The sequence below is a fragment of the Varroa destructor genome, unplaced genomic scaffold (assembly GCF_002443255.2).
Source record: "Varroa destructor unplaced genomic scaffold, Vdes_3.0 BEIS01000001.1, whole genome shotgun sequence".
In the NCBI taxonomy this organism is placed as follows: Eukaryota; Metazoa; Arthropoda; class Arachnida; order Mesostigmata; family Varroidae; genus Varroa; species Varroa destructor.
The window spans coordinates 52974837-53001330 of record NW_019211454.1 but is presented as its reverse complement, the minus strand read 5'-3'; the positions used below and the strand labels follow the sequence as shown (position 1 = coordinate 53001330).

Sequence of the window (26494 nt, the reverse complement as noted above, 5' to 3'; positions counted from 1 at the left end):
ATCATCAGTGGGATAAAACCCCTTATATTGTGAAATTAGTACTTTATTATATGGCTTTGGCTTCCTTGCAATCACAAATTATGAAAGAAATCCGTAAAAATAGCAGGTCCTGTTAGATCAGCCACTACCTAAAGGAAGATCGTCTGCAGATTAACTATAACTTGAGACATAACTCATTCAGCTTGTGCTAAAATATACTAATTTTCGGAGAAATTCAGTAATTGTTCAGCTTCTTAACAGTTTATAAACATCATGGTACCTTTGAAAGTACAACAATCTTCGTGATATTTTTTTATAAATTTAGTTTATTGTTCTTGAGTAGTTACCTGTTTCACTCTTATACTATAACTTTTATATTCGCTTTCATTGTTTTTATACGTTTAACTAGTTCATTGATTCATTTTTATTGTCTTTATCTGGCAGTAATTCAAACTGTCACAACTAGCGCATGCTTTTAGTGTCAGACAAGACGATGTTGCTTTATGTCGACCTGTCAGACGAGAACGGTCTCACGCAGATTCAGCATCTTCGTTTAGAGCACACCCCATACTTCTACTTACCTGCGGTTCAAACAAACAAAGAAGGTACTTCCTAGCATAGTCGTGTTGTTCCCGTTGATTCGTACGACAAAACTAGCTCGTTGTTCTATTAGCAAGCCCTTATCGGACTATTTCCCTATATGTAGAATTGTTCTCGTGTACTGAAGCTACCTTGCGATTCTATAGTCGGCGAAACAGGATGAATCATATCTCTCTCTCTCATCGACGTGCTCATGGCTATTTCCGATTTTTCCCCCTTGCGAGCCCTCGGCGAGCATGAAGCCGATTAGATGGCCGACGGTAACGGATGTGGTGCGAGAGGGAGCATTATGTTTCCGCAAATAAGTATCGTTACTACGAGGAATCCCTTTTCCCATCTCACTCATATGAACTGGCCGGAAGCATGAATGCCCTTCTTAAGTGTCACAAAGCACGAGGCACCATTCACTGTCCTCTGGTGGATATATTTTGCTGGGTGTAGTTCTACCATGCCGCTCATCATGTGTCGTTCACTACTGCGTACGAACCCTAATGGCAAGATGTAAGAGGGGCATGGAAAGCGACCTGTGCTATAGATTTCGGTTGCAGCTGTGTGATTTAGAGAGGCAGTCAGACATCCAGATTTTAGTACTTATATTACAAAAACTCTTTTCATATGACAGTTACTCAAAGATAAATAGCCTTTTTCAAAGAAAAAGCATTTCTACAACCACACGACAATACATATACTTAACAGCATATTAATTTAACAAATCAAATAAAAGCTTCTGTACTGTAGCAGACTTTTGAATAAGGCCCGCGTGGAAACTATTTAATGAATTATTTACATTTTTTTGCTCTAAGATGTTAGCATAGAAAACCAATTAAAAGCGTTTTAGCTTACAAAAGCTAATGCGGAACAGCAGCTAGTGAATCTAAAGGTAATCGACAGCCTGTCGAATATTTTTATCTGCATCTATTGTACATGTGCATTTTTAAGCCGGAAAACCTGTCCTTAATGTAGACATATATCAACTAGAAAGACTCCTCTCCACTGTATTGCTAATTATCTTACCAACTAATTAACAGTGACGCCAGAAAGATTTAGAAATTTACCATCCAAAGCCGGTTCAAATTTCGAAATGTGGCCTACGTAGAATAACAAAAGTATCCTAAATAAAAAGTTCCGAAACATTTAGTTCTGCTTCCATTTATTAATTGGTTATTCGTTATTGCGCCTTCGAGAGACGAGTAATGAAATCCATTCCATATTACAATAGAGGCGGACGGGTCAAGCCATCGATTGTGTGTTTTTCCTAAGCAACTGCCATAATGAATACATTAGTATTCAACGAAAAAGTATAGCTGATCGAATTATTGATCTACAGTCTATTTATTTTTCTTGTTTCTACTTACGTACTTCAAAATGCCGCGTGCCAACCTCCCTGTCACTTCTTGCCCAAGCTCCTCTTTTGATACAATGCGCCAGTATATGATAATATATAGTGTCTTTTACCTTAATTTCGATCATCTTCTGCAGCTATTTTAGAAACAATCGAATCGGGTATCTGTATTAGCTTCCGTGTTTAGTATTACATCATCTGCTTTTGCAAACATATTTGAAGCAATACACTTACATATCCATTATCGTGCATCTAAGCAGACTTTTGTCTACAAGGGTGTTCCACTACGGATTTTGGAGCGCAATTTCTGGATCTGTTGCTCAGCTGAGCGAACACGCTCGTCAGCATCTTCAAGCTCTTGTTGGGCTTTCTTGAACTTGGCAAGGTTCATCGAAGCGATTTCCTCGGAATCTTCCAGCTGTTTTCTGTAAGTTGAGACCTTATTTTGTAGCTGGTCAACGAGTTCATGCATGCGATCGAAGTTCTTTTTCTCCTCCTCAGCCTGGAACTGCAGCTCTTTAATTCTCCTTTCGGCTTTCTTCGAACTCCTTGCATGCTCAGCTCCTTTGCGAATCTCGTTTTCAAGTTCATGCTCGAGGTCTTTGCATTTGCTCTCAAGTTTGACAATGTATTTCCTGCCACCCTTTATCGAGTCCTTTTCGGCCTCCTCTAAACGGGCTTGCATATCCTTCATCTGAGCCTCCATAGTTTTCTTGGACTTTTCAGCATTTGTGGCGACATCGGCATGGGCGCGAAGCTCATCGGCCAGACGGGCAGCGTCGACCATTGCTTTCTTGGCACGCTCCTCCGACGCTTTGCACTCATTGATCATTTCATCCAGATCGTTCTGAAGCAGAAGATAGATGAAAAGGAACAGATTTGGCTATTGGATCCTTTCTATATTCGCACAGCAAAGAAAGTGTTCGTTAAGAATATTCATAATAGAAAAAAAAAACATCAGTTTTATAAATTCGGACTAGTTCTTTAAAAAATATAAACTAAAATTACATTGGCCTTTTCTCTATCGATGGAAAACTCCATTTGAACGTTACGACATGGACTAATATTGTTGGGTAAATTGATTTATAATTGATTCTGTTATCTTACCTGAAGTGCAGCCATCTCTCCCTCAAGCTTCTTCTTAGCAATAACCAAAGAAGAGTGGTTGCCGGTAAGGTCACCACAGGCTTCTTTCAGTTCGTACAGCTCATTCTCAGCAGCGCGACGGGCGCGGTCGGCATTCTCCACCAGAGTCTTGGCCTCCTCAACAGTTCCGTGCAGTTGGTTTGCGCGGCGCTCGGCATCGACGTACTTGTCACGGATTTCGCTGTTGTTTCGTTGTTCATCCTCCAATTGGCCCTGCAGCTCCCGAATTTGCTGTTGGTATTTTTTGGCGTTCTTCTCAGCTTCAACCTTGGAACGGTTGGCGCCATCGAGAGCGATTTCGAGCTCATTGATGTCCGATTCCAGCTTTTTCTTAACACGCATAGCCTCGCCCTTTGCTTTGCTTTCAGCCTCAAGCGAAGCCTGGATCGAGTCTATAGCGCGCTGGTGGTTCTTGCGAGTGTTTTCAAACTCTTCCTCCTTCTCATGGATGCGACGCTCAATCTCCTGTCGCACTTGGCTAAGTTCAAGCTGAGCGCGGAGCACTTTGTTTTCCTCTTGTTCTAATGCGGCCTCAGCCTCTTCGAGAACGTGTTGGAGCTCCTCCTTCTCCCTCTCGAGCCTCTTACGGTTCTTCTCGACCTCATGAGATGAGCGACCTCCCTCGCCTAGCTGATTAACGACCTCTTTGAGTTCATCCTGGAGATTCTTGTTCTCCTTCTTTAGAGTCTCACAGTGCTCGTGGGCTTCATCGCACTGAGCACGCAACTTGAATACTTCTGTCGAGAAATTTCTCGCTTCCCTCTTCGAGTCTTCCAGTTCGGCAGCAAGGCTATCAGTCTTTGACTTCCATTCGGCAATGACGCGGTCGAATGACTTTTGCTTTTTGTCGAGCTGCTGGGCGAGCTGTTGGGCTCGGTCAACTTCAGCTTGCATATCATCGACCTCACCTTGCAGGTGGTTCTTGGTCTTCTCGAGATTAGCGACCTTCTGGTTTAAAGATTCGACATTTTCTTCAGCGTGGCTCAGTTTAGCTTGAAGTTTCCTTTTGCCTTCCTCAAGTTCCTCGAGGCGAAGCAGACCTTCGGACTCGTACTTGCCACGCCACAGTTGAGCATCGGCGTTAGCCTTGGATAGCTGGCGCTGTAAATCGGCTTTCGCTTCTTCAGCTTCATCGACAGCATCTCGCAACACCTGTAAGTCACGTTCCATGTTACGATATTTACTCATGATCCCATTGCGGTCCTTGGCCTCTTCATCGGCTGAGCGTTTCGCTTCCTCCGCTTGGTTAGCCAGGGCAGCCTTTTGTTTGTTCAGTTGGTTGATCTGGCTTTCGGCCTCCTCCAATTGGCGCTGCAGCTCGGTGTTCTCAATGTTCAACTTCTTCTTCTGAGAATCGAAGTCATTGAGGCTGCGATTTGCCTCGTCCAGACGGAATTGAAGGTCATGTACCTGCTGCTCCATCATCTTGGTTTGCCTATCAGCGTTTGACTGAAATGACACCTTTTTCGTTACTGTGTGCTTTGCTTGTGTGATCCCTTTATGTATACAGACATATTGCCAACAATGCAAATTTGCGTTATTTGCAATTATTATTGATTTCTTATGTATATTGCTCATATGGAGCTAAATATAGTACTCGAAACAGGTTCCACAGGTGAAAAATATATATTGCTCCTGCAAACTTATTTTTAAAATAAGTAAATTAAATACGAATTATAGTTAAAAACTATTTATATATTTGGCAGAAGAATTATGCTTAAGTGTGCTATACCTGTTTGTGGCTGACGTGATCCAAAGAGCTCTGCAGGTCGTTTACTTGGGACTTGAAGTTCATGGCGTCCTTTTCAGCTCTGCGATAAGAAGAAATTTTAGATGTTAGATTTTATTTAGACTGCTGTCAAAATACGCATCTTAGCACACTTAACGCGAGGCACTTTCGAATTTAAATATCATGAAAACACATTACATCCACATCTGAGTGCACGCCATATACAAATTATATCAATAAAGAAAGATTTTTGTAATAATAAAACATGAGTTTCAAGTTATGTATGTATCTTACTTGGATTTGGCTTTCGTGAGGTTGTCAATGGCTTCCGTCATCTCTTGGACTATCTGATTATTCTTAGCCCTGAGGGCATTTGCCACTTGTTCACCCTGGCTTTTAGCCTCATCCAGTTCTTGGCGCAGTTTGGCCATTTCTGCCTCACGGCGTTTGTTCATTTCCACCTGTGCAGATGTAGCTCCGCCGGACTCTTCAAGTCGTTCAGACAACTGCTCGATTTCGCGAGACAGCTCTTGGCGGGCGCGCTCAGCGCGGGTACGGGCCTGACGCTCGGCTTCAAGCTCATCTTCAAGATCAGTGACACGCTGTTGAAGTTCCTTGATTTGTTTCTGTAATTTGGCAATAAGAGACTGCTCCTCTTCTAGTTTCGTTTGCACTGCAGCCATCTCCTTATCCTTGCGCTGTACAGCAGCTTCCAAATCCTTCTTCGCCCGATCGAGGTCGGCGACAGCTTCCTGAGCCAATTTAAGGTCACCCTCAATTTTCCTTTTGGACTTCTCGAGATCAGCACGAGACTTCTTCTCGCGCTCCAGAGAATCCTCAAGTTCATCAATCGACTGCTCCAGCTTAGTCTTCACCTTGTTTAGGTGATTGATTTTGTCCTCTGCGGCACTGAGGTCCTCAGAGGTCTTACCATTCTGCTCCTGTAGTTGTTTCTTCTCTTTGTTTATCTTGGCAACTATTTCCTCCTGGCGTTTGATTTCATCGTTAAGGGAGCGAATCTGGTGATCCTTAGTTTGCTTGTCTTGCTCTGCCTTTTGCAAATTCATGCTGAGCTCTTCAATCTCCTTCTTGCAGCCTTGAATGTCACTTTCAAGTTTTTTCTTTGTCTGATTCAGTTTCTGGGCAGTACCTTCTTCTTGGGACAGACGTTCCTCGAAATCTTTGATTTGTCTCTCAAGTTCCTTCTTCTGCGCGGCACTTTTGCTGAGCTGTTGCTCAAGATCGCCGGCTCCACCCTTGGCACTTTCAAGCTGCATGTACAAGTCGTTTTTCTCCTGAAGTAATTTAGTGTTTTGTTCCTCCAGTTCCTTACGCAGTTTCTCTTCCTTGGCCAGTTTTTCGGATTCCTCCTTTAGCTTATCCTCAAGAGCTGTCATGACAAACGCTCAAGTATTTAGTATATAGGAAAGAAAATGAATAAGATGAAAATATTATAAAATAGATTCTTCTGCAAGTTTCATTTAACGTAAACTTGAATAGCAATTCACCAAAAAATGCTTACCACCCCATATCATCATTATATTTCAGCATTTTATAGTAAACATTTCAAGCTCATACCAGATGTTTTCTATGAGTCTAGAGTGTATCTAACATGAAATATCATCTTAGAGGTACAGATGCTTCCTCTCTAGCCTTTATTGATTTTGAAATGTGGGACTCAAACGCCATATCTAGAAATGAATTCTAAAGACCCCCCATAGAATCATGTAGCATCCAAATACTTCGCCACAGTCATATCTGCTTACCTACTAGATATTTATTGGATACAATATATTGAACTTATGAATGTGCTTTAAGGTGATTTCATTAAATTTAATGAATTTGCGGTTCTGCGAAATCTTATATGTTTATATACTTTAACCCGTTAAATGCATCTGAAATGATCAATTTCTCTTTTTTTTTCTAACGATTGTTTTGCTTTTTATAATATTGCCAACGAATCATCTGTTTTTAAAACAGTTTTTTTTTTCTATACATTTTTAGCCCAGTAACTATGACATTTTCGATTTGCATGTGTGTTTTATGCTAGTGTATACGCTGACAATTAGCTATATCCTGAGCGTACAAATGATCCTTTGTGATCAGATTTGTAACGGGTAATAAGAATTGACGGGTCAATTTCACAGAATTTTATGGATAATCTCTAAGGGTGGTATTAGAATGTAAGGAATAACATTTCATTCATCCTACGACAAAAATAGTTGGGTCATACACACGCTGTACACGTATGTGTAATTACATAACACTAATCTTGGAATTTATCACGCGATATTTAATGGAACGCGCGAGTAAGATAGAACGTGGGGTTGCGGGATCAGAACCTGAGGAACTTAAGCCAAATCCAGTTTTAACGATAATTATTATCTAATTTCAGACCGGCATTGCGGGCAGAAGGGGTATTAGAAAATGTCTTTTCTACCTAAACCAGTGAAATGAATGCATAGAGAAGATGAAATAAATAAAATCTAGAATTCTGCTGACCTTTAAGCTCATCCTCAGCCTTAACCATGGTGAGCATAGGCTTGACTTTAGTGAAGAGCTTCCACCAGGCCCAGTTGCGCATTTGAGAAAACTGCCGAAGGTTGCGCTGAAGAACCTTTAGAGCCACGCTGCAAAGAGATGAACATGTTAGTAAAGATGCTTGAGGACTTGAAAATAATCAAGGGAAGTCGACGTACGGCATAAACAGCTCATAATATGCGATAATAGCTAAGCAGCTCGAAGAAGGCAACTATGAATTGTCTGAAATTTTTTAAACATTACTACTATGCCAACCAATTATGTGCTTAAAATGTTTTTGATAAAATGCAATGTAACATATAATAGTTATTTACGTTTCATTAATTTCTATACTAATTCCTATATATTTTTCAATGATTATACACTATAAAACAACGTGAAGCCAAAAAAAGAAGTTCGCGTCAAGATTTTACCGAAGTAATAGGCATTTTGTCCTGTTTGTTTGGGTTTGTGCCTGTGTCAGAAATCTAAATCAACACCCATGTTTCTTCCATGAAAGTATAAATCCTCCTTTATTTATAGGTTCACCACAATCCACCAGCAAGTTTTTACCGCAACAAATGACTGTAATCTAGATACTGCTAATCCCGATCTTGTACGCATGCGTTACGAAGAAGAGCTTAAATTGATTTTAATTCATCTACTGTAAAAATTATTCAACGGCAACCGAAAGCACCGACAGGGTACAAGAAGTTTACAATGAAGATCCAGTCAGTACTAATAATACACTATGCTACGGAAAAAAAACGGGACGTGCTAATAGGTCTTTTAGATACTCACCGCTGTTCCTTCAGCTTCTCGAAGTGCTTTTTACAGAGATACCAACGGCAGGCCGACTGAATCATGGTCATGATCTTGGCCAGACGTTCGTCGCGCATTTCCTCAAGCCGACCCAGAACACCGGCACGGAAGAATATCTAATATCAATAGTATAGAATGTTAACGCTATAAACATGCAATCATAACCGCCACTTATGAAAGCAGCTAATTCTGTATCTTTCCAATAACGTAAGTCTTGCTCAAGGCAGCTTTTCAACTGAATTTAAACATTCGGTTAGCATTTATTGTACGAACAAACTACAACATACATTGACTGGCCCAGAGATTAACTTCACTAAGAGCATTATATGAACTCCGGCTTGAACGCAGGCACTCCTTCGAACTGCCCGATGTCGAAACCAGCACCCTAGCATGTTACCAGGAACATGGCAAGTATGACGTCGGCAGATAAAGTGAATTTACCGCGGTACAGCTTAGCACAGCTTCGGTTAACACATAACATAAATATTGCGCCATACGGGGAACAGATAATCAGGTCGCTTAAGATGTGGGTTCAATTATGGTTTGAGCGACAGAAAAGCAGCCGACGGAAACCGTAAAAGACATGTCGAACATACAACGCAGATGCCGTAGCTGAACGGCGCTCTACCTTTGTGACACCGAAGCGGTGTTCATCCCTATCGAGCCCAATAGCGCTAATAACAGCAGCCGTAGCGTCGTTAGGCTTGGCGTGCTTTGTAGCTTCCTGAGCAGCGAGGATCGCGTAGCTGGGAAGGTAAAAATACTGTTAGATAATATCGCACCTTGGTCAGTCCAATGCGGTATTCGTCCTTGTCGAGGCCAGTGTTGCTAATCAGCAAGCTTCCAGCCTCCTTAGGCTCTCCAGCAAAGTCCTTAGGAACAGCGTTGGGCGCAAGAATCGTGTAACTGCGATATAGCGCAATTGTTAGTAAGCTATATGGGACAGAACAACGCAAAAACATTATAATCCGATTCCATTTGTCTCGTCCTATAGCAGTAAACTTACCGCTGACGGAAGTCAGGATACACCATCCTATTAGGGAAGCCTTTACGGCAAATACGGATACCTTCAAGCACACCGTTACAAGTCAGCTGGTGCATGACAAGGTGGGCGTCAATGACACGGGGCTTCTTCAACTCGTTGGGGATGATGCAACGCACAAAATGGGGGTGAGTCGAGTGCAGGGTGTGCATCAGCTTATTCAGTTGTTCCTGTGTTCGAAGCCATTCAAAACGAATAATAATTTGGTGTGCGCCAAATATACATTTATAAACTTCTCAATATATCATCGCATTTTATTAATGAAGTAAGTCTATGAAACTATTGCCGGTAGAGTTATTTCGATACGTTGCATAATAGTGTTCTTGTATATAAAGGAAGATCCAGGAATCGATATCTTGGGGTTTATTTATTAGGAGTAATAACACGATTAGGCATAATTATGTACGTACCCTATAAAGACCGGACACCGTCTGGAAGCCGGAACCTTTCTTGCGGCCACCGCCCTTGCCGCCGCCCTCAGCCTTGGCATCGCCACCGAGTCCGGGATGGTCTTCAAAGATAGTCTGTAAGAGAGCCAAGTTGCCCTTTTTGAATTGATCGACGACGCAATCGTTGAGGGGATCCTTGTTTTTCTCGAGCCAGCCAGTGATAGAATAGGATACAGTACCAGCATAGTGGGCAATAGCAAAGTGGGCAGGGCCAATTTCCTTGCTCTTCGGTGGCTTGGGTTTCTGGAACGGAGCCGATTTTCCGAGATGCTGGCTGTTCAGTTTATCCTCAAAGGTCTTATCAGTAGCTTTGGGGAACATGGACTCCTCTTCAAGGATGGACAAAATACCCATGGGCTTTTCAATCAGCTCGATGCAGGCCTGCAAATCAAGACCGAAATCGATAAAAACCCAATCAATTCCTTCTCTCTTGTATTCTTCTTGCTCCAGTACGAACATGTGGTGGTTGAAGAACTGTTGCAGTTTCTCATTGGTGAAGTTGATGCAGAGCTGCTCGAAGCCGTTGTAGTCAAAGATCTCAAAACCGGCAATGTCAAGTACACCGATGAAGTGTTTACGAGCCTGCTTGGTATCAAGAGTATCGTTACACTTCTTGACGAGGAATTTGAATAGACGATCGAACATGGCCTTAGATAGGGCGCCGATAGCAGACATGACCTGGTTCTGGCTCTGACCCTTGGTCACAAACTCGGTACCGACCTTAATTCTGGGCTTCAAAAGGTTTTTGTACAAGTCAGCTCCAACGAGACCCAAAAGCGCAGCCACTTTTTCGCCTTGTTCGGTACCATCGGCTTCGGCCTGCTCTTCGCGAGGCCTTTGCTTGAACTTCATTGTACCGAAATGCATGACAGCGGCTGTGATGCGGTACACGCCATCCTTCTCCTCTGGCGAGAAGCCTAAAATATTAAAGGCCTCATCGGTGTAGCCCATTTCTTCTCCATCATCGACTCCAGGAATCTCCAGTTTGCCCTGAGCTACATAATAGTAGTCCTTTATGTTGTCACTTAATTGGAGCTTTTTCTTCATGTCAGGGATCTTGCCAGACATCAGTTGGTAGAAGATATGGTAAGAACGCTCAAGTGGCTGCTGAGAGATCACACGAGCTTTTTCCAGCAGGTACGTCTCAATATCGCAACCTGCCAGTTTCCCGGTAGGGCCAAAATGAATACGGATGAATTTACCAAATCGGGAAGAGTTATCATTACGGGTGGTTTTAGCGTTACCAAATGACTCAAGTACAGGGTTGGTTTGCACAATCTGATCTTCGAGCGACGGCTTGTTGGAGTCCGCATCTGCTTTCTTCTCACTTTTACCGACATTGGCAAAGTACGAGATCACTTTCTTCGTATTCTCGGTTTTTCCGGCTCCGGACTCACCGCTGTGAAGCAATTTTCCAAATGATGAAATGTAAGTTTTACTTCAACCATATTCTCCAAGCGTGCTTTCCATCTACATCTGAAATGACGGTCCCTAAAAGCTAGTCACGTAACCTGTGCAGTTACTCTGAATTTTCAACGAACGAGTAATTTCTAACGTCACCACCAATTTCATTCTCTGGTGGAGGAAAGAAAAGGCGGCAACAGTTCATACAACATGCGAGCAGCATATAGCGATTCAAATAATTTTCGTTTACGCGAACAAACTATCGGTAAAAGCTAAACACCATGTGAGATACCAATACAATGGATGAATGTTAACAGAAAATGTTAAGCCTTTGGCTTCCCGCCAAAATATAAGCAATCTAGGAAGATGATTTCGAAGTAAATCGTAAGCTTGAAGCTGTAAAATACAGGGTAGCATAACATAACAACAATATATAGCTTTTTATCGGCTTTTGCCTTCGTAAGTGCAATAGAATTTTGTCAAACGTCTCGAATCGCAATGCTATATATTCCTGATAAGCCTATTTCGTTACATCGCATTGGAAGGGTGGCTAGGTATAGATAGTTCGCGAGCTATCTCAGTATTAAATTAGACTGTCTTCGTTGAGGAACACTGGGAAAAGCAATATTTCTTAAACATTTCACAAATAACAAATAAGAATCCAATCATTTTCAGCATCCCGTCACAAATCTAGGTATTTATAGTAAGGAAAGGAAAATATGAAAAAAGAAAAAAAAAACAGTCGAATAACTTAACGTGTTTGATTACCTGTTTGCACAGTATAAAATTCTAATTTTCATCCTATCCATCTATATGTCACACTATTTATGATCTAACAACTATTACGGTTATACTTTTCAACTATTGGTACGTGTATTTGCATTTTATATCTTCGGTATAATTCGTAAAAACAACAACCGTTGCCTATTATTATTTGTGCAGTTTTTTGCAGTCTTGCGAACTTACTTGCAACAATTTTTCCCGAAAACGTCGTCTCGAAAATAAAATACCTCAAACTACACAGTTTATATTGTGTAATCGGGCCAATTAATGTTAATAATAATACAATACTGTTATTAGTAAGTTTTTCGGTTTAAAAATGGCTTCGTCTTGGGCGAAGGTAAGCAAGTGTAAGATACTTTTTACCGGTTATTGGCTTATATATCAAATACTAATTGTTTGTTATTGATATCCTGTTATTATCGACCTTAAAACGAAAGTGCTGCGAATTTTTCGTCATTCAGTTACCGCGGAATTAAAAGGATCCAGAGCAATGCCTACTTTCAATTAGATTTCCAAAGACACATTTTGAAAACCTAAGCCAAAACTACTATATATCACCTAAATATTAATCAAGTACTTACGTAATCAGCATGGACTGATCTTCGTTATCTGGAAAATAAATCAAAATTTAGTAAGAAAGATTAATAGCACAAATGTTGTTTGCCGTTTGGTTAGACGTAACGGTGTCCTAGCATCAGAGGTAGTAAGGGTTTGTTTGCTTCAATTGCCCTTATAAAATAGGCAATCGCCATCCGATGCTCTGAGTGGCCCTGCGCGGAGATTTATGAACATATCATCTAATAATAACGTCGTACTTCAACAGCTCTCGAAAAACAACGGCGGTCATAAGGGTGGAGATTAGATCTTAATCAGTATCTACCGCCCGCACCACTCGCTTCAGGTGGCTTACTTCTATTTTAAATGACGGTAGCACCGACAAAGCTCAGTCGACCTGTAATTTGTACTGGTAGTGAATCTGTACAGTCCACGTCCAGACGAGCGAAGCTTACAAGAACCTGAAGGCCATCTGAGATCTTGCGCCCAATAGTCGAACGGCGTAGAACGTTTAGGCCGAGCTTTAAAGCCAAAGAGACAGCCGAGGTTCCACCCCATGACAGGTCCTTCCAGCCATCCTTCACGATTGCTATCGTTTCTAGATTATGTTCGGCACTGTGCTTCACCGTTTATAGTCTGGCTATTGCCCACAACAGCTAAAGGCAACTACTATAACAACTGCAGAGTCGGGTTCGACTTGAGCAGAGTCCTCAATGTCACAATGCTATGGTCAGCAGAAATCGCAGCGAATTAGCGCTAAGTTATGCCTTCGAGAAACAGTTATCGAAAACTTAGAAATACAGATTAAATTGGTAGTCTATAATCTCACAATTCCCATCGCGTTGATGATCACGCAAATGCCAAGTTCAGGATAGAAAAAATTCATTTGTGGGACGCGCACTGTGCCTATGCAAATTGCAAGCCCACTTTTTGTTAACTAGAAAATATTGGCCAAACCAACATTTCCGTTAGACTAATTGTCGACAAATTTGCTTGACAAGTCATAAAGATGATGCTTTAGTTGGTCGAAGATGAGTATTGAAAAGCCGTTCGAGGTCGAATTTGATCTGTCGGGCTATCGAACAAACGAACAAAAGCTCATATGGCTCAAACGATTCATGACTAGAGCGGTATGCACTGATGAATGATAAAATGGTGATCTCTACTCACCCGTAAGCATGTGCATATAAGCACCGTCGGAGATGGCGAACACATGGGGCGGCACCTCTGTTCTCCTCTTGCCCTTGTAGATCATAACGGCACGAGGAGTGTAAATGGGGAACCTCTTGTACGGGTTGATGGCGACACAGAAGAGACCCGAGTACGTCTGAAAACGAAAACCAATAACATCCAGCGCGTCAGCATTCACAGGCCATGTATAAGTTACAAAGTAAATAGTGATTTTGAAATGCGCTGTTAAACTCCTAATCTAGCATAAATTAGACTAAAGCAACCAATCTAAGCTATCACGAAAAATAGACAAGTTTGCCCTCTACGAGGGCCCACCAAAATCTTGGAGAGTTAAAAAGATTATCCGATAATGATAACTTGGTCTATGGATATAAAAAAACACCTTTTGCAATAAATAAAAATTGCAATAAACCCTAAAAAAATAAAATAAATAATAAATAGGAAAGGGCGCTGCAGGATCTTAAAATAAGTGTGTAGAAGCTCAGTTCTGAACAACAAGATGCTATTCAGCAGTTAGAGGAGTTCCACACTCAGTACTTACGTAGATTAGGTTGGCGTAATAACGTTCCCTTAGGTTATGCAGTACAGAAGCATCGTTAAGATAGGTCATGTTGGACATATCTTCGCATTTCTCGTACTTGGGTGGGTTGACCTGTTGGAGCTGGTCCTTTTTGAACGTCTTCTTGCCGTCAGGAGTTTCAACGACGACCTTGTCGCCTTGAGTGGACTCGATGTTACCAATCACGAAGCCCTCCTTCTCATCGGGAACCCAAGTCATCTTTTTGCCATCGTACGGTTTCGTAGCGTCCTTCCTCTTCATCTCCGCAGAGACGAAAAGGTACTCGGTAGGATCGGGATCTTGTGCCGCCATCTCGGCTACTTGGGTGTAACTTAACTATGGAGCAACGTTGTGTGACGAGAAGGGAGCTCCGTGGTTTTTCTGCAAGAATAACAACAGCACAATAGCTAACACAACAAAAGATAACAATGGAAATAAAAATAAGCGCCATAATCGGTAAATAACACAACCTTCTTCGCCACCTTCTTAACCTCGTTTGATCACACAAAGCTATAGCACACTTTCCCAGTATTGTCACCACCCCGGATGATTAGGTATAAACACTGCGGTAAATATCCATAGATGTCGAAGTAGCTGGAGTAGGCAATTGCCAACCGAACTTAATACACTTCCTCCATACGAGAACACACAACAGAACAAACTCAAAAGGTCAGTATCGTTCGAATAGTTCAGTATATTATATAATAGCATTCGTACGAACGATGCTACATCGCCATTGCCGTCTAGGTGGTGACAATCACACATAATGGGAACCACAGACACTCACATGCAGCCACGACCACTCTAGCAATTGTACATGAGAACAGGTTTATATACCGAGGTTCTACCCTCGGCCTTTCTCAGGAAGGGCAAGTCAGCTGGCGAGGGTTTGAGAATACAAGAAGGCCCGACTCGTTTTGCTCCGCGGACTCCAGGACCTACAACAGCAAGCTAGATTGAAATGATTGTTGTCTATAAGCTTTATTTAGTAGATCTAAAGCCAATACTAAGCTGTAAAAGGATTAAAGGCATTCCAAATAAAACCACATCTTCTGACGTCTTCCGGTACGAGTGAACGCGATAGCTGAATTCAAGATCTACAAAGTCTTTATTGCTAGACATTCACAGTCGTTCCTTGATCTTTATATAGAATAGTATAGCTTATGACCGCTGAATGTTAGCTAGAAAAAGGAAAGAGTATAGTGAAATTTACATAAATGACATCCTACATATAGTTGCCAAATTACGTCCCATTTTCCCTTTCTTGACACTGCAAAATACTGGTACGCAAACAACTTCGATGGTATTGACACATTTTATCTGAATGTGGCTATGCTTAGATTTTCCCTTTGATATTTGTTGTAGTTTTCTCAAAGGATTTTGCTACTTTTTCCAGGTTACTTGCAGGAATCGATCATCGTTGCCATGCTCGACACCATTGAATCGGCATACAGACTTCTACCGCTACGAGCACTGGTAATATAATGCATCAGGCACTATCGAAAAAGGAAAACGCCAAAGGGCAGAAGGATCTGGGCAGGAAGGGGCTGACTTGCCAGCATGCTGGACGGAGCAAGGACAGGACAATGAATACTACTGCTACTACTGCTGCTGCTGTTTGTACCAACGTTGCTGAGTCATAACAAAAATCTTATGGATGTGGCGGCTGCTCGCTCTTCAGCTGCTAGTACGTCTTATAGGTCTGCTATGTAGTGCAGGAAATGGCCACTGATCAAGTGTGTGACCTTTGTTAGTCAGAGCGGCAATGGCACGCCTTTCTATACATGTCTCGTCAAACCTTTTTGTTACTACTGATAGTACCACACTCGTACTACGTTTCTTCCTACTTCAGACCGAGACAATTAATGGTACTGCTGCCGACAACGAGGACAGCTGCGGCTACTGATGATGCAATGCAAATTTTCTTTCTCTCCCTCTCTAGTTCCGCTTTGTCTATCACACCCGTTTTTCTTTCAAGTAGTCATCTAAGTATGGTTATTGCACATGTCGATGCGTCGAAAAGTTTTGGCCGTACTTCTGTCCATTGGCCTACGGTTGGTTGATCGATAATACACTGTTTTTTCCTCCTATTGATTGCAGTCAGGTCGCTTAGGATGATGCTTGTACTACTAGGTTCTGTCCGAGGGTTTAGAGACGATCAACTAACTAACGGCAGTTGCAGCGAGCTGACCCGAATCGTAGTAAGGCAGCGGAAGCAGTTGGCTTCAGCTGAGGCGACAGCGGCGCCGGAGGCTCGAGATTGTTGCCGCGGCATTCGGTGGCCGCGAAATCGCCGGCGCATACCGTAACGGTGAGCGCGTCCTTAACTTTAAATGCTCACGAAACAAACGACGGCGGCGAGCACCACAGTCATAAGCGCCGCCACGTTTGCCTGTCTACCGATCTGAATGCTAGAACGGACGAGAGTATGTTCATACGTATGTTGATAAACGTATACGGTCGTTTGTCTAGAGAATGGCAAAAGATTCAACTGCGGCACTGCTGCGCTAATGCGACACTGTGATAGTGCTACATACATCTATGCAAAAGAAGTGACCACAACATGCAGGAACTTCGAGTCCAAGCTCAACAAAAATAAAGAGGAAATGATCGTTGTCTTCGTCACACATGAACCACAGCGAGCACAACCAGCTCTGGTGGACGTGCGCTTTCATACTCCCCATGTAAACTTTATTGCCATAACTGCTGCTGCTACTAAAGCCACCGCCAGCAAACATCAGTAAGTGGGAGTGGGTTCCACCTCATTGTTGTTGGGGGCGCCACAACGCTTGGAGCTGATCGAGCAAACGGCAAAAGCGATGGGCGGCGACCGGCGAATCAACTTAATATGTGACGACCTTATGAAAGCTGAGGTGCGACGGTAAGCAGCTTATTTCTTGTACAGAGTTTTGTGTTACTTTTGAGCGCAAACAGCGCTTGTAGCTGGTGAACAGCATCTCAGGACGCTAATCTTTCTCGAAGTTTAGCTACGGGGATGGCTGCTTATGCGACTAAAATACAACTACTAGAATAATCACCACTGCAGCGAAACGATCGCGGCGGCAGGGCTTCTTTTTTTTTCTGTTCTATTACATTGATTGTTGTGTATGCCGATTTATCTATCTGAGGCCGCTGTGTCAGCTAACTTGCTAGATGCGCGGTCGCTCAGCTCAACGCCTCGACGGTTAAACGCCGTACCAGCGATAGCAGTAGCTGCCTGACCGAGCGCCTTACTAGCAACCAGCGGCAGCGGCCGCTGCCACAGTTCTGGCGGTTTCCTAACCTTCAAGCGCTTTATATGCTTTTACCCCCTGGGCTTTACACTGAGTGAAGGCATTACATGAGCAACTAGACAGCCGCTATTCATATTATATGCCGCATTCTAAGACCAATCGAACGAAGGCATGCGAATAGACGGGCTGATAGCAGATAGTAACGCTGAAGCATATCGGCTAACTCGAACAAACGCCTTTAGTATCTGTCGGGTAGTATGATGCTAGCGCATCATCGTCCGTTAGAGTTGCCCCGTTGCGGTAGAAAAGTGGCATTGGCGGTGCAGACGCTGGTAACTACAGCCGAGAAGAACTAGTGCCATTACGTTCACGTAGCTCTAAACGGGCTGCTTATTCACTGCTACTAGTACTGTTGCCCGCTTGCGGTGATGGCAACATTGCCTTCTACCAGGTGCGCACGTTCCTCTACACCGTTGTGCTGTTTGACCTCCAACGTACATCGGAGCAAGCCGTTAACCCAGCTGAACTATTCTGGCCACCATCTATGGGCCAGACTTGTCCAGGGCATTGTAGTTTCTGACTGCTAACCAATGCAGTAGGCAGGTAGGCGTAACACAAGCAAGGCAATTGGCGACGAGTTCACCCTGCTCATCCCGATGACATGACAAACAGATGGATCTCTCGTCACTTACAAGAGCTTGCAGGGCACGACGGTGACAATAGCAGCGCCGACAGCATCTGCCGAGTGGAGACCCGCCCACATAGGCAATAACGCTGTTCGTTGTCTCGACCTAATGTCTACAGTCTCCGCTCTCTTTTTCGAAATAACAATTTCGACCCTGAGCTCAGCTCGAGTTCACGGAAATCGTTGAGCAACACCATATTTAATTGTAAATTATGAACACATACATATGTAGCGTTGGGACACGCGCAGCTGACGATGCCATTGTAACGCAAGTTGTATCGGAAGTACTTGTTCCTATCCTCATAGAAGTTAGACACTCCGATAGAAGACAAGATACAGACTTTGCTATACCTAGCTGATACTGCATCGCCACTACCTGTCATAGGTAGCAGATGGCACACTACCATTCTAATAGTACTTGTGGTATTAGCCATACTAGGTTTATGATAAACGCTGAGAGCCTGAATGCAGTTGTTATGCTGTTTACTTAACAAATGAACGTAATAGAGAACGTATGTGGATTAATTGGCGAAGACCAACGGTTTATGGTTTGCAAACGAAGTTCGCCATCACTCGCCGAAGTCGCCGTTGAAACAGTAGCTGTAAGAGCAGCCCGTATCGTACTGATTCATTTGTAGTGCGATTACAATGATTTTGTTAATCGAGCGAGACGAATATAAAGCGACAGTTAAAACAGATCGCTTCGTTGACTGACGCGATACTCATAACACGTGCAGGCTAATTAGGATGGCTGAAAGATCTTCTTTGTTAGTACATGTGTGTATAGGTGCCTTACCTAGTCTTTTCGAGGCTTCCCTTTATCTTCCCCGGGACGAAGACATTCCGAAACGAACAAGTCTAACAATATGAGAGCAATTTCCCTAATAGAAAAGCAAGACTTCATGTCAGCTCTATCAAAAAAAAAAACCTGCTTGCATTGTTATACATTTCCTACAACATGACCACGCGCTATCGGCATATATGTGAGCATAACAGATAATATGAGAGAAGGCCACACCTTTACACTTGCTTTTTAGTACATGTATGCAGATGTGCGTGTGTGCACATCTAGTTTGGCCGAATCAAAAACGTTGCATCACTTCAAGATGATTAGCAGCCCTCCATCACGAGACTCGATCAGCCTCATAAGAAGTGCCAGCGAGGCGACCTGAATTTATCCTACTGGATACTGACCTGTCGGTCAATGGAAAAATAAGGAAAAACCAACAAGAAACTAGAAGACCTTCATCCTCTTGTAATCACTTTGTTTTACAGTGTATCGCAATGTCGGGGCAGTGTGCGTCCGCGTCTAGCCAGCCATCCGTGGCCTATCACGCGGTGAGACGCCGAAGGACACCAGCGTGAAAAGAGGCGCTTCAGTAGACATCTTCGTTCGTTGCATTGTTAAGCTATACGACTAATAAAGGCCTGCCAAAGAAACTCGTTGACTAGAAGAAGCAAGTGCATTCAACGTTCATTCGGGCTGCGTGAGCAGGCGCAGCATGCGTTGACACGAAAGAACTGAGAACGGTATTGTCTAAATACAATCGAGTGGGATGATAATTGTTCGTAGTTTCCTACGCTGGTACTACACCGACGATCTGCTTCTTTCGCTAGGTAGCATTTGTCGAACGGAATCGTCTGGCCAAAAGGCAAGGCCGTACGTCTACAGTTGCTACTGCTGCCGACTGCAAAACAGAAGGGTAGCATCGAATAGATCAGCAACTGGTGACCCATTGGTTATGCTGGTGTTTTTGGGCGAAATAAACACTGCGCTACCGCCGTACAGATGCTGTGATCGACAAGTCTCATCCCATCGACAATGTTGTACGGCAGATAATTTTAGCCGACCGCATACACCTATCGTCACTACCATGCATCAGTACTAATAAAAGACGAATGTGATCTCGAACGAACGAGAGACGGGCCACAAAATAAGGCCATTGGGAACGGCAGAGTTGGGGCGGCATAATTTGGATGGCCACCCAAACGATACTTACCGTGGGCAAAAGTGTTCGATTTTAGCAGAAAGGTCAGGTCAACTTCACTGGTAACGAGTTGAGTACCATTGTTTTTTAATTTTTGGTCGGCTCGAGTCATAAAACTATACCAAGGCTCCCTGGCTCGACTTCCTTTGTGTAACACGACATACGATTCGATGATGAAATGCACCGCGGACCTTGGGTAAAAGTTCGTAGAAAAACAGTAGTTACATCAGGGAAGTGTCGTTCGATCAAAATCTACCTGCACGATCGGTCGCCATTGTTTATAGCCAAGAGTAAGAGTATAAGCGAGATATTTGCGATGAGACCCTGGTGATGCGAATTTTGAAATGTCTTAGAGACTCACGGCTACATGAGCGTAGGACGAGTACGTTTCTCAATCAGTTGTGTGCCCAAAGTGTGAGCGTTAGTTCACTTAACGTGAAGGTAGGGAAATCCCTGAACGGTTACGAGCCATGTAGACGTTTTCCACAACTACTTTGTGTTACATCACATGTCGGTTGAATGTCAAAATCATTCTGGAAATCATGTAAGGTAGGCTCAAACGTGTCCTTTTTTTTGTCATCAAATAGATGCCTCTTGACAGGTTCCGAAGTTTAATTATGTTCTACATTAAATATCTAGTTCTTATTCCCTATTACATAGTCTCTAAAACAAGGCTCGCCGAGTAGGCAGTAAAAGATGTTCACTTGAAGGTGTTTGCTCACTGTTTCTTACACTATCAAAGAATACAAGGCGTAAAATTGAATAAATTTACTGTTAATATTGTCTTAGCTTGCTTTTCTCGGGTAATATATGTGACGAAAACATGGCGCATTAGGAGCTACCGCGCCTTGTAATGTGTTCGAACACGCATATTTGCATCCGCAAAAATCACAATAAACATCTAATTTTTTCTAAGCTAGCGTAATAGTATCATATGGAATTTTCCGAGTCGACTTGTAGCGGTCAGCGGCATCAGAACCTAGAGGTGGAGCTGAATTTGCTCAGTCATCTCGTTTCCACTATGATGGTCGCTCATCAGGTCACTTCAAGATACAATTATTTCGTAATTATTCAAGCAAATCATGCTTCGGATTTCTGGGCAGAGCCTGTTGTAGAGTGCGGCCCCGATGCTACCGTACGCCCCTTGTGCTTGATTGACCGTGGCAAGTTTTAACAACGCAAGTTTTTACAACAACCGTTTCAACTTCGGGACGTTGATGGTCGTTAATGCGAACGAAAATAACTATAGTCGTCTAGTTTAAATCAATTTAACTGGCTAAAAGAAGGTAAGATCATACGTTGTTCACGACCACTTCATTCCGACTCCCGCAGGAGATAGCTAGTAAAGATACGTAGTAAGACAATCAACGTAGTTTCTGTCGTCCTGTTATCCCACAGAGCGCACTTTTTAGCAATCAAAGAAAATAGTTGATCACGTAAACAAGCAGTAAGTACGTGTGTGCACTTATAAATGCTGGACGTGTATATATAGATATATATATACATATGAAACAACAGCAAAAGCTACGGCGAAATAGCGACATTTTTATACATATTTTCTAACTGCCAGATATTGTTCAAGCAATGTCTCTTCAGTAAAAATGACTTTATACAATTGGAACAGTTACAATCAGTTGTTTTACTACACGAACAATATTGCATCGTGCCATAAATAAACTCTGGAAGCTTCATTGAAGTGGCCGTTTTGTGTAGGGAACGTCATTTTGTACTCCATCGCATATAATGTTCAATGTCGAAAACCTGTGCCTCTATCGCATAGCGCCGCTAATGTTTTTGTTGTGGTCGACTTTAGTACTGCAAGCGTCGACTTTGCGTTTCTTTGCAGGTTTAAAGGAAAATACCATAAAAGGCAACGTTTTATGCTTATTTCAATGTACGGCGTGCTTTCGAAACGTCTAGTTTTGTTAGCACGTCTACGTCGAGAACGCTAACTGACTGCCGTCTTAGCGAGTAAGTTGTCCAACTTGAACGCAATTGCATAAGATACGAAACTTTAATAGACAGAATTAGTCGTGGGATGGTCGCCGCGAGCAATAGAGGCTAACATAGTTCCTGTGCTACTAGACCGATAACCGTCATCGCTAATATACTATAATAAAAAAAAGAGATGTTTTTTATTTTAAATGTTTTTTTTTTTTAATGTATTTAAGTTGATCACGAACCCTTGCTGCGTCGCTGTGTTCAATGTCGTCTTTTCCACGGTTTACACCCAGAATGGGTTTACATAATAACTGGAATAGCGGCCACTAATAATCATTTATACGAATAGTCATTACATCGAGAGGACACGTATTGTTTACTATAGAGTCTGATATCGCGAAATCTTCAAAGACAATATTGAATATGGTAGCCCACGCAGGATTTTCAAACGTACGTAGTTGCACCCCATTCATAGCAATCACCTATGAGAAAGTGAAGGTAAACACTGATGTAAAGGATTTAAGTTTGGGTCAAGTTCCGGTCAAGTACTACCTAAAATATACAAACGTGTAAAGCTTGTATCTAAACAGTATTACTAATGTATCGCGTTGAAGCTGCCTGGTCGTTCTGTTTGACGTAGTGGTCATCTCGTCGTGGAAAATGTACTGCACTACAGGCAACGTCAAGAACCGATCAGAAATGTAAATGTTATGAAAATTTATCATCATGGCATTAATGGCCAAAACGGTTTCGCGAACCCCAAGCGAAGAATTTAGGTCCGTCGAACATGTTACAAATTATGCTTCTTGCCGGAAATAATCTAAGTATTCCAGAAAAGTGTTAATTTGTTGGGAACTTGTAGAATGGCTAATACCTACAGGGTTTTCTAGAGCTATCGCTCCCCAACTAGATTGTTCAATGTGTTTATCTCACCCTTAGTGATAACGGTCAGTGATAAATCAAACCATCTGGATGGGACCGTAAGAAAGTCTAACTCAAGTAACTGTCAACACCAAAATCAGGTTAGACAATTAAATTGCCGGACCGGTCCAGGTAAAACTTCGCATCTATACTTACCAAGTAATATGCTAAGGGCAAAATCTCAACGCGAAAGGGCAGAGTGGATCTATTGGGTGACACAGATCTTCAGATCTCGTCCTGTTCTAGTTAGACGGTGCCTACCCAAAGTTGCTCAATTATTATTTTAAAAATGTTCATGAGTAAAACAAAAAACTGGTTCGTTGGCAGATATGTTCAGCATTAAAAAATCGCACACTGAATCGTCCTTCGATTACTATTGAGAGATTGCAAACGAAGAGACCTTAAACCCTTTTTGATACGACAATCTATCCTGACCTACAGGTGTCCTTCAAGTGCAACAATTACAATGTTCTACTGTGATATTATATATATCATTGTTGAAATCACAAAATAGATCGTTTGGTCAGAGGGCGTAGTTTAAATAATTACGAAATTGCTGCTACTGAGACCAGCTCTGACGTTAAATCTGAGCAGTGAATATTTCTCATGGCACCAAATAGGAAGTGTTGCTATCTCTGGTCGAAACTAGGATCGTCGTACTTCTTTATAACGACTCCATTGTGAGTGCACTTAGCGGCAGCCTCAGCTGGCCTTGTTTCCACCACAATGGGGACCCCTCGCAGATCTCTTGATATATCCCAGCGACCATGTTATAATTACGATGATCTGCAATGCTTCAAATAGACGATGCACAGTTTAGCAAATACAATAGAAACAAGGATTGTATCTCGAGATGACCTATTATTATATAGAATTAATCAAAATGACATGGCCGGATTTACTTCCAGATCGAGCTGCTCACATCACGGAAGATAATTGGCCGTGGCATTGTGACGTCTTTCATCAGTATGGCTGAACACTGACGTTTCCCGAGTGCGTAACTGAAAGTAATTAAGGTTTCCTGTCTTATTGGGCCCGATTTAATACCCACCGCGCTTTTAGCCGTTGCCAGGTAAGCGCATAACAATATGTTACAAGGATCGTTTGGCGTAAATATCTATGTTGGAATGAAGTAGCGGCCGTCCATTGCGAACGTGGATCGAACAAGTCGGAGCCAGTGTGGATCTGACTATTTTTAGTAGATGCAGGTTTAGGGCGCATAGTGCACGAATGGTACTTACAAAGGTTATTGAAAAAAATCTAACCCTCTCAAACAAGTGTAACCTAACCTTTCTGTGATGATGAAAACCCGAACTTTATGCAAATCAGTGTCAAACGCTGAAAAGCCGCTACACAGAATGTTTGCAGTAAACACGTGTTTTTGCTACTGTAATTGTCGAACAATATAGGATAGTAGGACTCCGCTACGAGTAGAAATTAAAGAGAAATTAACTCAGAGGCATGAATAAAACACTTTATACCTTTAGCTTTTAGAATTAGGTTACCGATACGCATGGCCAACGGATTGTTTGGAAAAGTCAGTTCCGTACAAACTACTATCTGATCGGCCACATGAAACATGTTGGACTATACAATTAATTACTGTTATATGGACACTAGTGATTACACAGCCCACATTAGATCCTATCAAAATCTACTGCCCGCCAAAGACGATATGCGGTTTATAAATCTCGCAGAGATTCTGCCTTGACACTGATCGAGACTAAGAGAGCTTCGTCCCTAGCCAAAACTAACCCGTTATCTCAACCCTGTATGTGTTTCGCGCTGTTTGAGGGAGTTTTCCCATCGACTATTTCGGAGTGGACTATATAGAGTAAGTGTGTATGGCAAAGAGACAAACACACAAATTTACGAAATTTATTGAAGTGAGTAGCCAATGCTCATCATGATAGGAGCTGTTACATCCGATCGTATTGTGTAATAGTTTAAAATCAGATTGCCTTCAAAAGGAACTGCTGCTTGAACTTCGTTCATCGTCGTACTTACTTGGAATCAAACCGTAAAAATATTATATTCGTATGTCTTCTTTTGCATATGGCGATCAGCACGATATGGAGGCCTGATTTGTGCCTTTGCAGTTTCAAAAGTACACTTTTAAGGTAGCCAGTTAAGTTTTGCCTGATACCCATGATGAGAAACTGCGACTGTAAATGTGCTAGCTTAAATGACATGGCAAGATGTTGCGCTAGAGCATTATACAAGAAGGGTCATTCAGTGATAAGTGCCAACAGAGTTCCTGAAGGCTTTTGTTCATGTGGTATTTAGAAAGCAAGACGTATACCATGGCAATCTATGAATGGTAAACATATTTAAGAAAAATGCCCGTACCGCTATCTCAGAAACAGGGCCAGACGTATGCCAAAAAATGGCCTAAAACTGACTGAAGCAAAATCCAATCATGAGAAAACCAGAAAAGCGCATCGTATTGATATTTTATTTAAGTAAAATATGCAATAGTTAAAAAGTACATTATTATATAAATACCTGTAATTGTTTCTGTGTCGTCACTTCGACGTCGCACCTGACCATATGGCCGTCCCTGTAGAGTTACAATCGCAAGATTCAGTTTCTTTGACACAAATGAGAGTATAAATATTGAAATAGCTATTCAACCCTATAGATACGTCGCCGGCACATAATATGGATGTTTTTATTTAATACATACATCATGGATCTCTTGGTTACCTAAGGGGACAACTGCTTTCAAATATATTTACTCAAGTATTAGATAAACAAATAAGTTTACCTATTTTCATCACCTGTATTTAACTGCTTTGTTTAGTTTTATTGAAGGATTTGTTTAAGCACGTGTTCAATCATGTTTGCTTAATATGTACGCTAGTTCCCCAAAAAACGAAGCTCATGCTCTCCGAATATTGGACACTGTATATTTTAGAGGACTCTCTCTGTTGGGAAAACCGTTTGTCTGCCATCTAAAACTATTCCTTCTAAAATAGCTAAAATAAAGGAATATCGTAAGCAAAACGGACTAATTTACCCAACGCAACAGAGCAGTGCTGCCACGCATCTTCTTCGTCGGCCCGAGGATTGAGCGCTTAAATTTATCGCGCGCATGCATATCATTCACGCTGAAGTTAATAGGTGTACCTATTCAATAATCAAAATTTGCATCCCTATCTTCCTTCAAACCTTCGCTGCAGCTAGAAACCTCTCCGCGTTACCTTACACGCTTAGGTCAGAAAATTCCTAGTTCTGGGGTCCGAATTTGTTATCATACTGCGTCGAAGCTTTTCGTTTATCATCATTAACACCAGAGAAGGTCCACGCGATAAGTGGACATTTGTCTACGTTTCATCAGATCAACGTGAACCCACGTTTTACTAATAAGAATTTAATTGATTCATGCAGCGGTGAGTTCACGAGGGATAATTATAATCTAACTAGTTAACCACAAGTTTTTAGATCCGAGTCTGCCTAGTAATCCTGCCATTTTAGTGAGCGTAGTAGAAGAGTGTTCTGTTGTTTAAAAACATTAGCCTAAGGGTAGCAGTGTCCAATAGTTTTCCTCTGAATGGTACAAAATAGTGTAACTGGGTAGACGGGAGAGTATGCGTATCTAAATA

The 26494-nt window shown here is 42.2% G+C and overlaps 1 protein-coding gene and 1 long non-coding RNA gene across 9 annotated transcripts in view; one reads left to right on the top strand and one right to left on the bottom strand.

The window, feature by feature from the left end:
• The window catches only part of LOC111243476 (uncharacterized), a 32991-nt gene that overhangs the window by 3917 nt on the left and 2580 nt on the right, over positions 1–26494 (top strand). For 3 of the 7 annotated variants that reach the window (XR_015317101.1, XR_015317156.1, XR_015317135.1), the window contains exons 2-3: positions 15518–21998; positions 23798–23961. This is a non-coding gene — a long non-coding RNA (uncharacterized LOC111243476). Of the gene's footprint in view, positions 1–15050; positions 15187–15517; positions 21999–23797; positions 23962–26494 lie in introns of those variants that run through there. The other 4 variants (XR_015317190.1, XR_002670490.2, XR_015317217.1 and 1 more) reach the window with 4 other exon arrangements.
• Positions 1713–14502, bottom strand: LOC111243470 (myosin heavy chain, muscle-like). 2 transcript variants are annotated; one of them, XM_022789097.2, is made up of 12 exons: positions 14104–14502; positions 13542–13698; positions 12398–12425; positions 9591–11028; positions 9145–9350; positions 8921–9044; positions 8118–8254; positions 7299–7426; positions 5091–6186; positions 4800–4878; positions 3029–4516; positions 1713–2768 (listed from the first exon to the last, which is right to left on the bottom strand). In XM_022789097.2, exons 1-12 carry the CDS (start codon positions 14431–14433, stop codon positions 2190–2192), a joined length of 5790 nt encoding a protein of 1929 aa, XP_022644832.1. In that variant the 5' UTR covers positions 14434–14502; the 3' UTR covers positions 1713–2189. The 2 variants fall into 2 exon arrangements, with proteins under 2 accessions (XP_022644832.1, XP_022644833.1); XM_022789098.2 differs by lacking the exon at positions 8921–9044 and adding an exon at positions 8767–8884.

Bases quoted from the DNA above. Each gene is read 5' to 3' on its own strand.
- LOC111243470 (XM_022789097.2), bottom strand. From the start codon at position 14,433: ATGGCGGCACAAGATCCCGATCCTACCGAGTACCTTTTCGTCTCTGCG. The intron at 12,426-13,541 runs GTGAGTAGAGAT...TTTATTTTCCAG, and splicing joins TTATATGCACATGCTTACGG to ATAACGAAGATCAGTCCATG. The intron at 4,517-4,799 runs GTATAGCACACT...GTGTCATTTCAG, and splicing joins ATCACGTCAGCCACAAACAG to TCAAACGCTGATAGGCAAAC.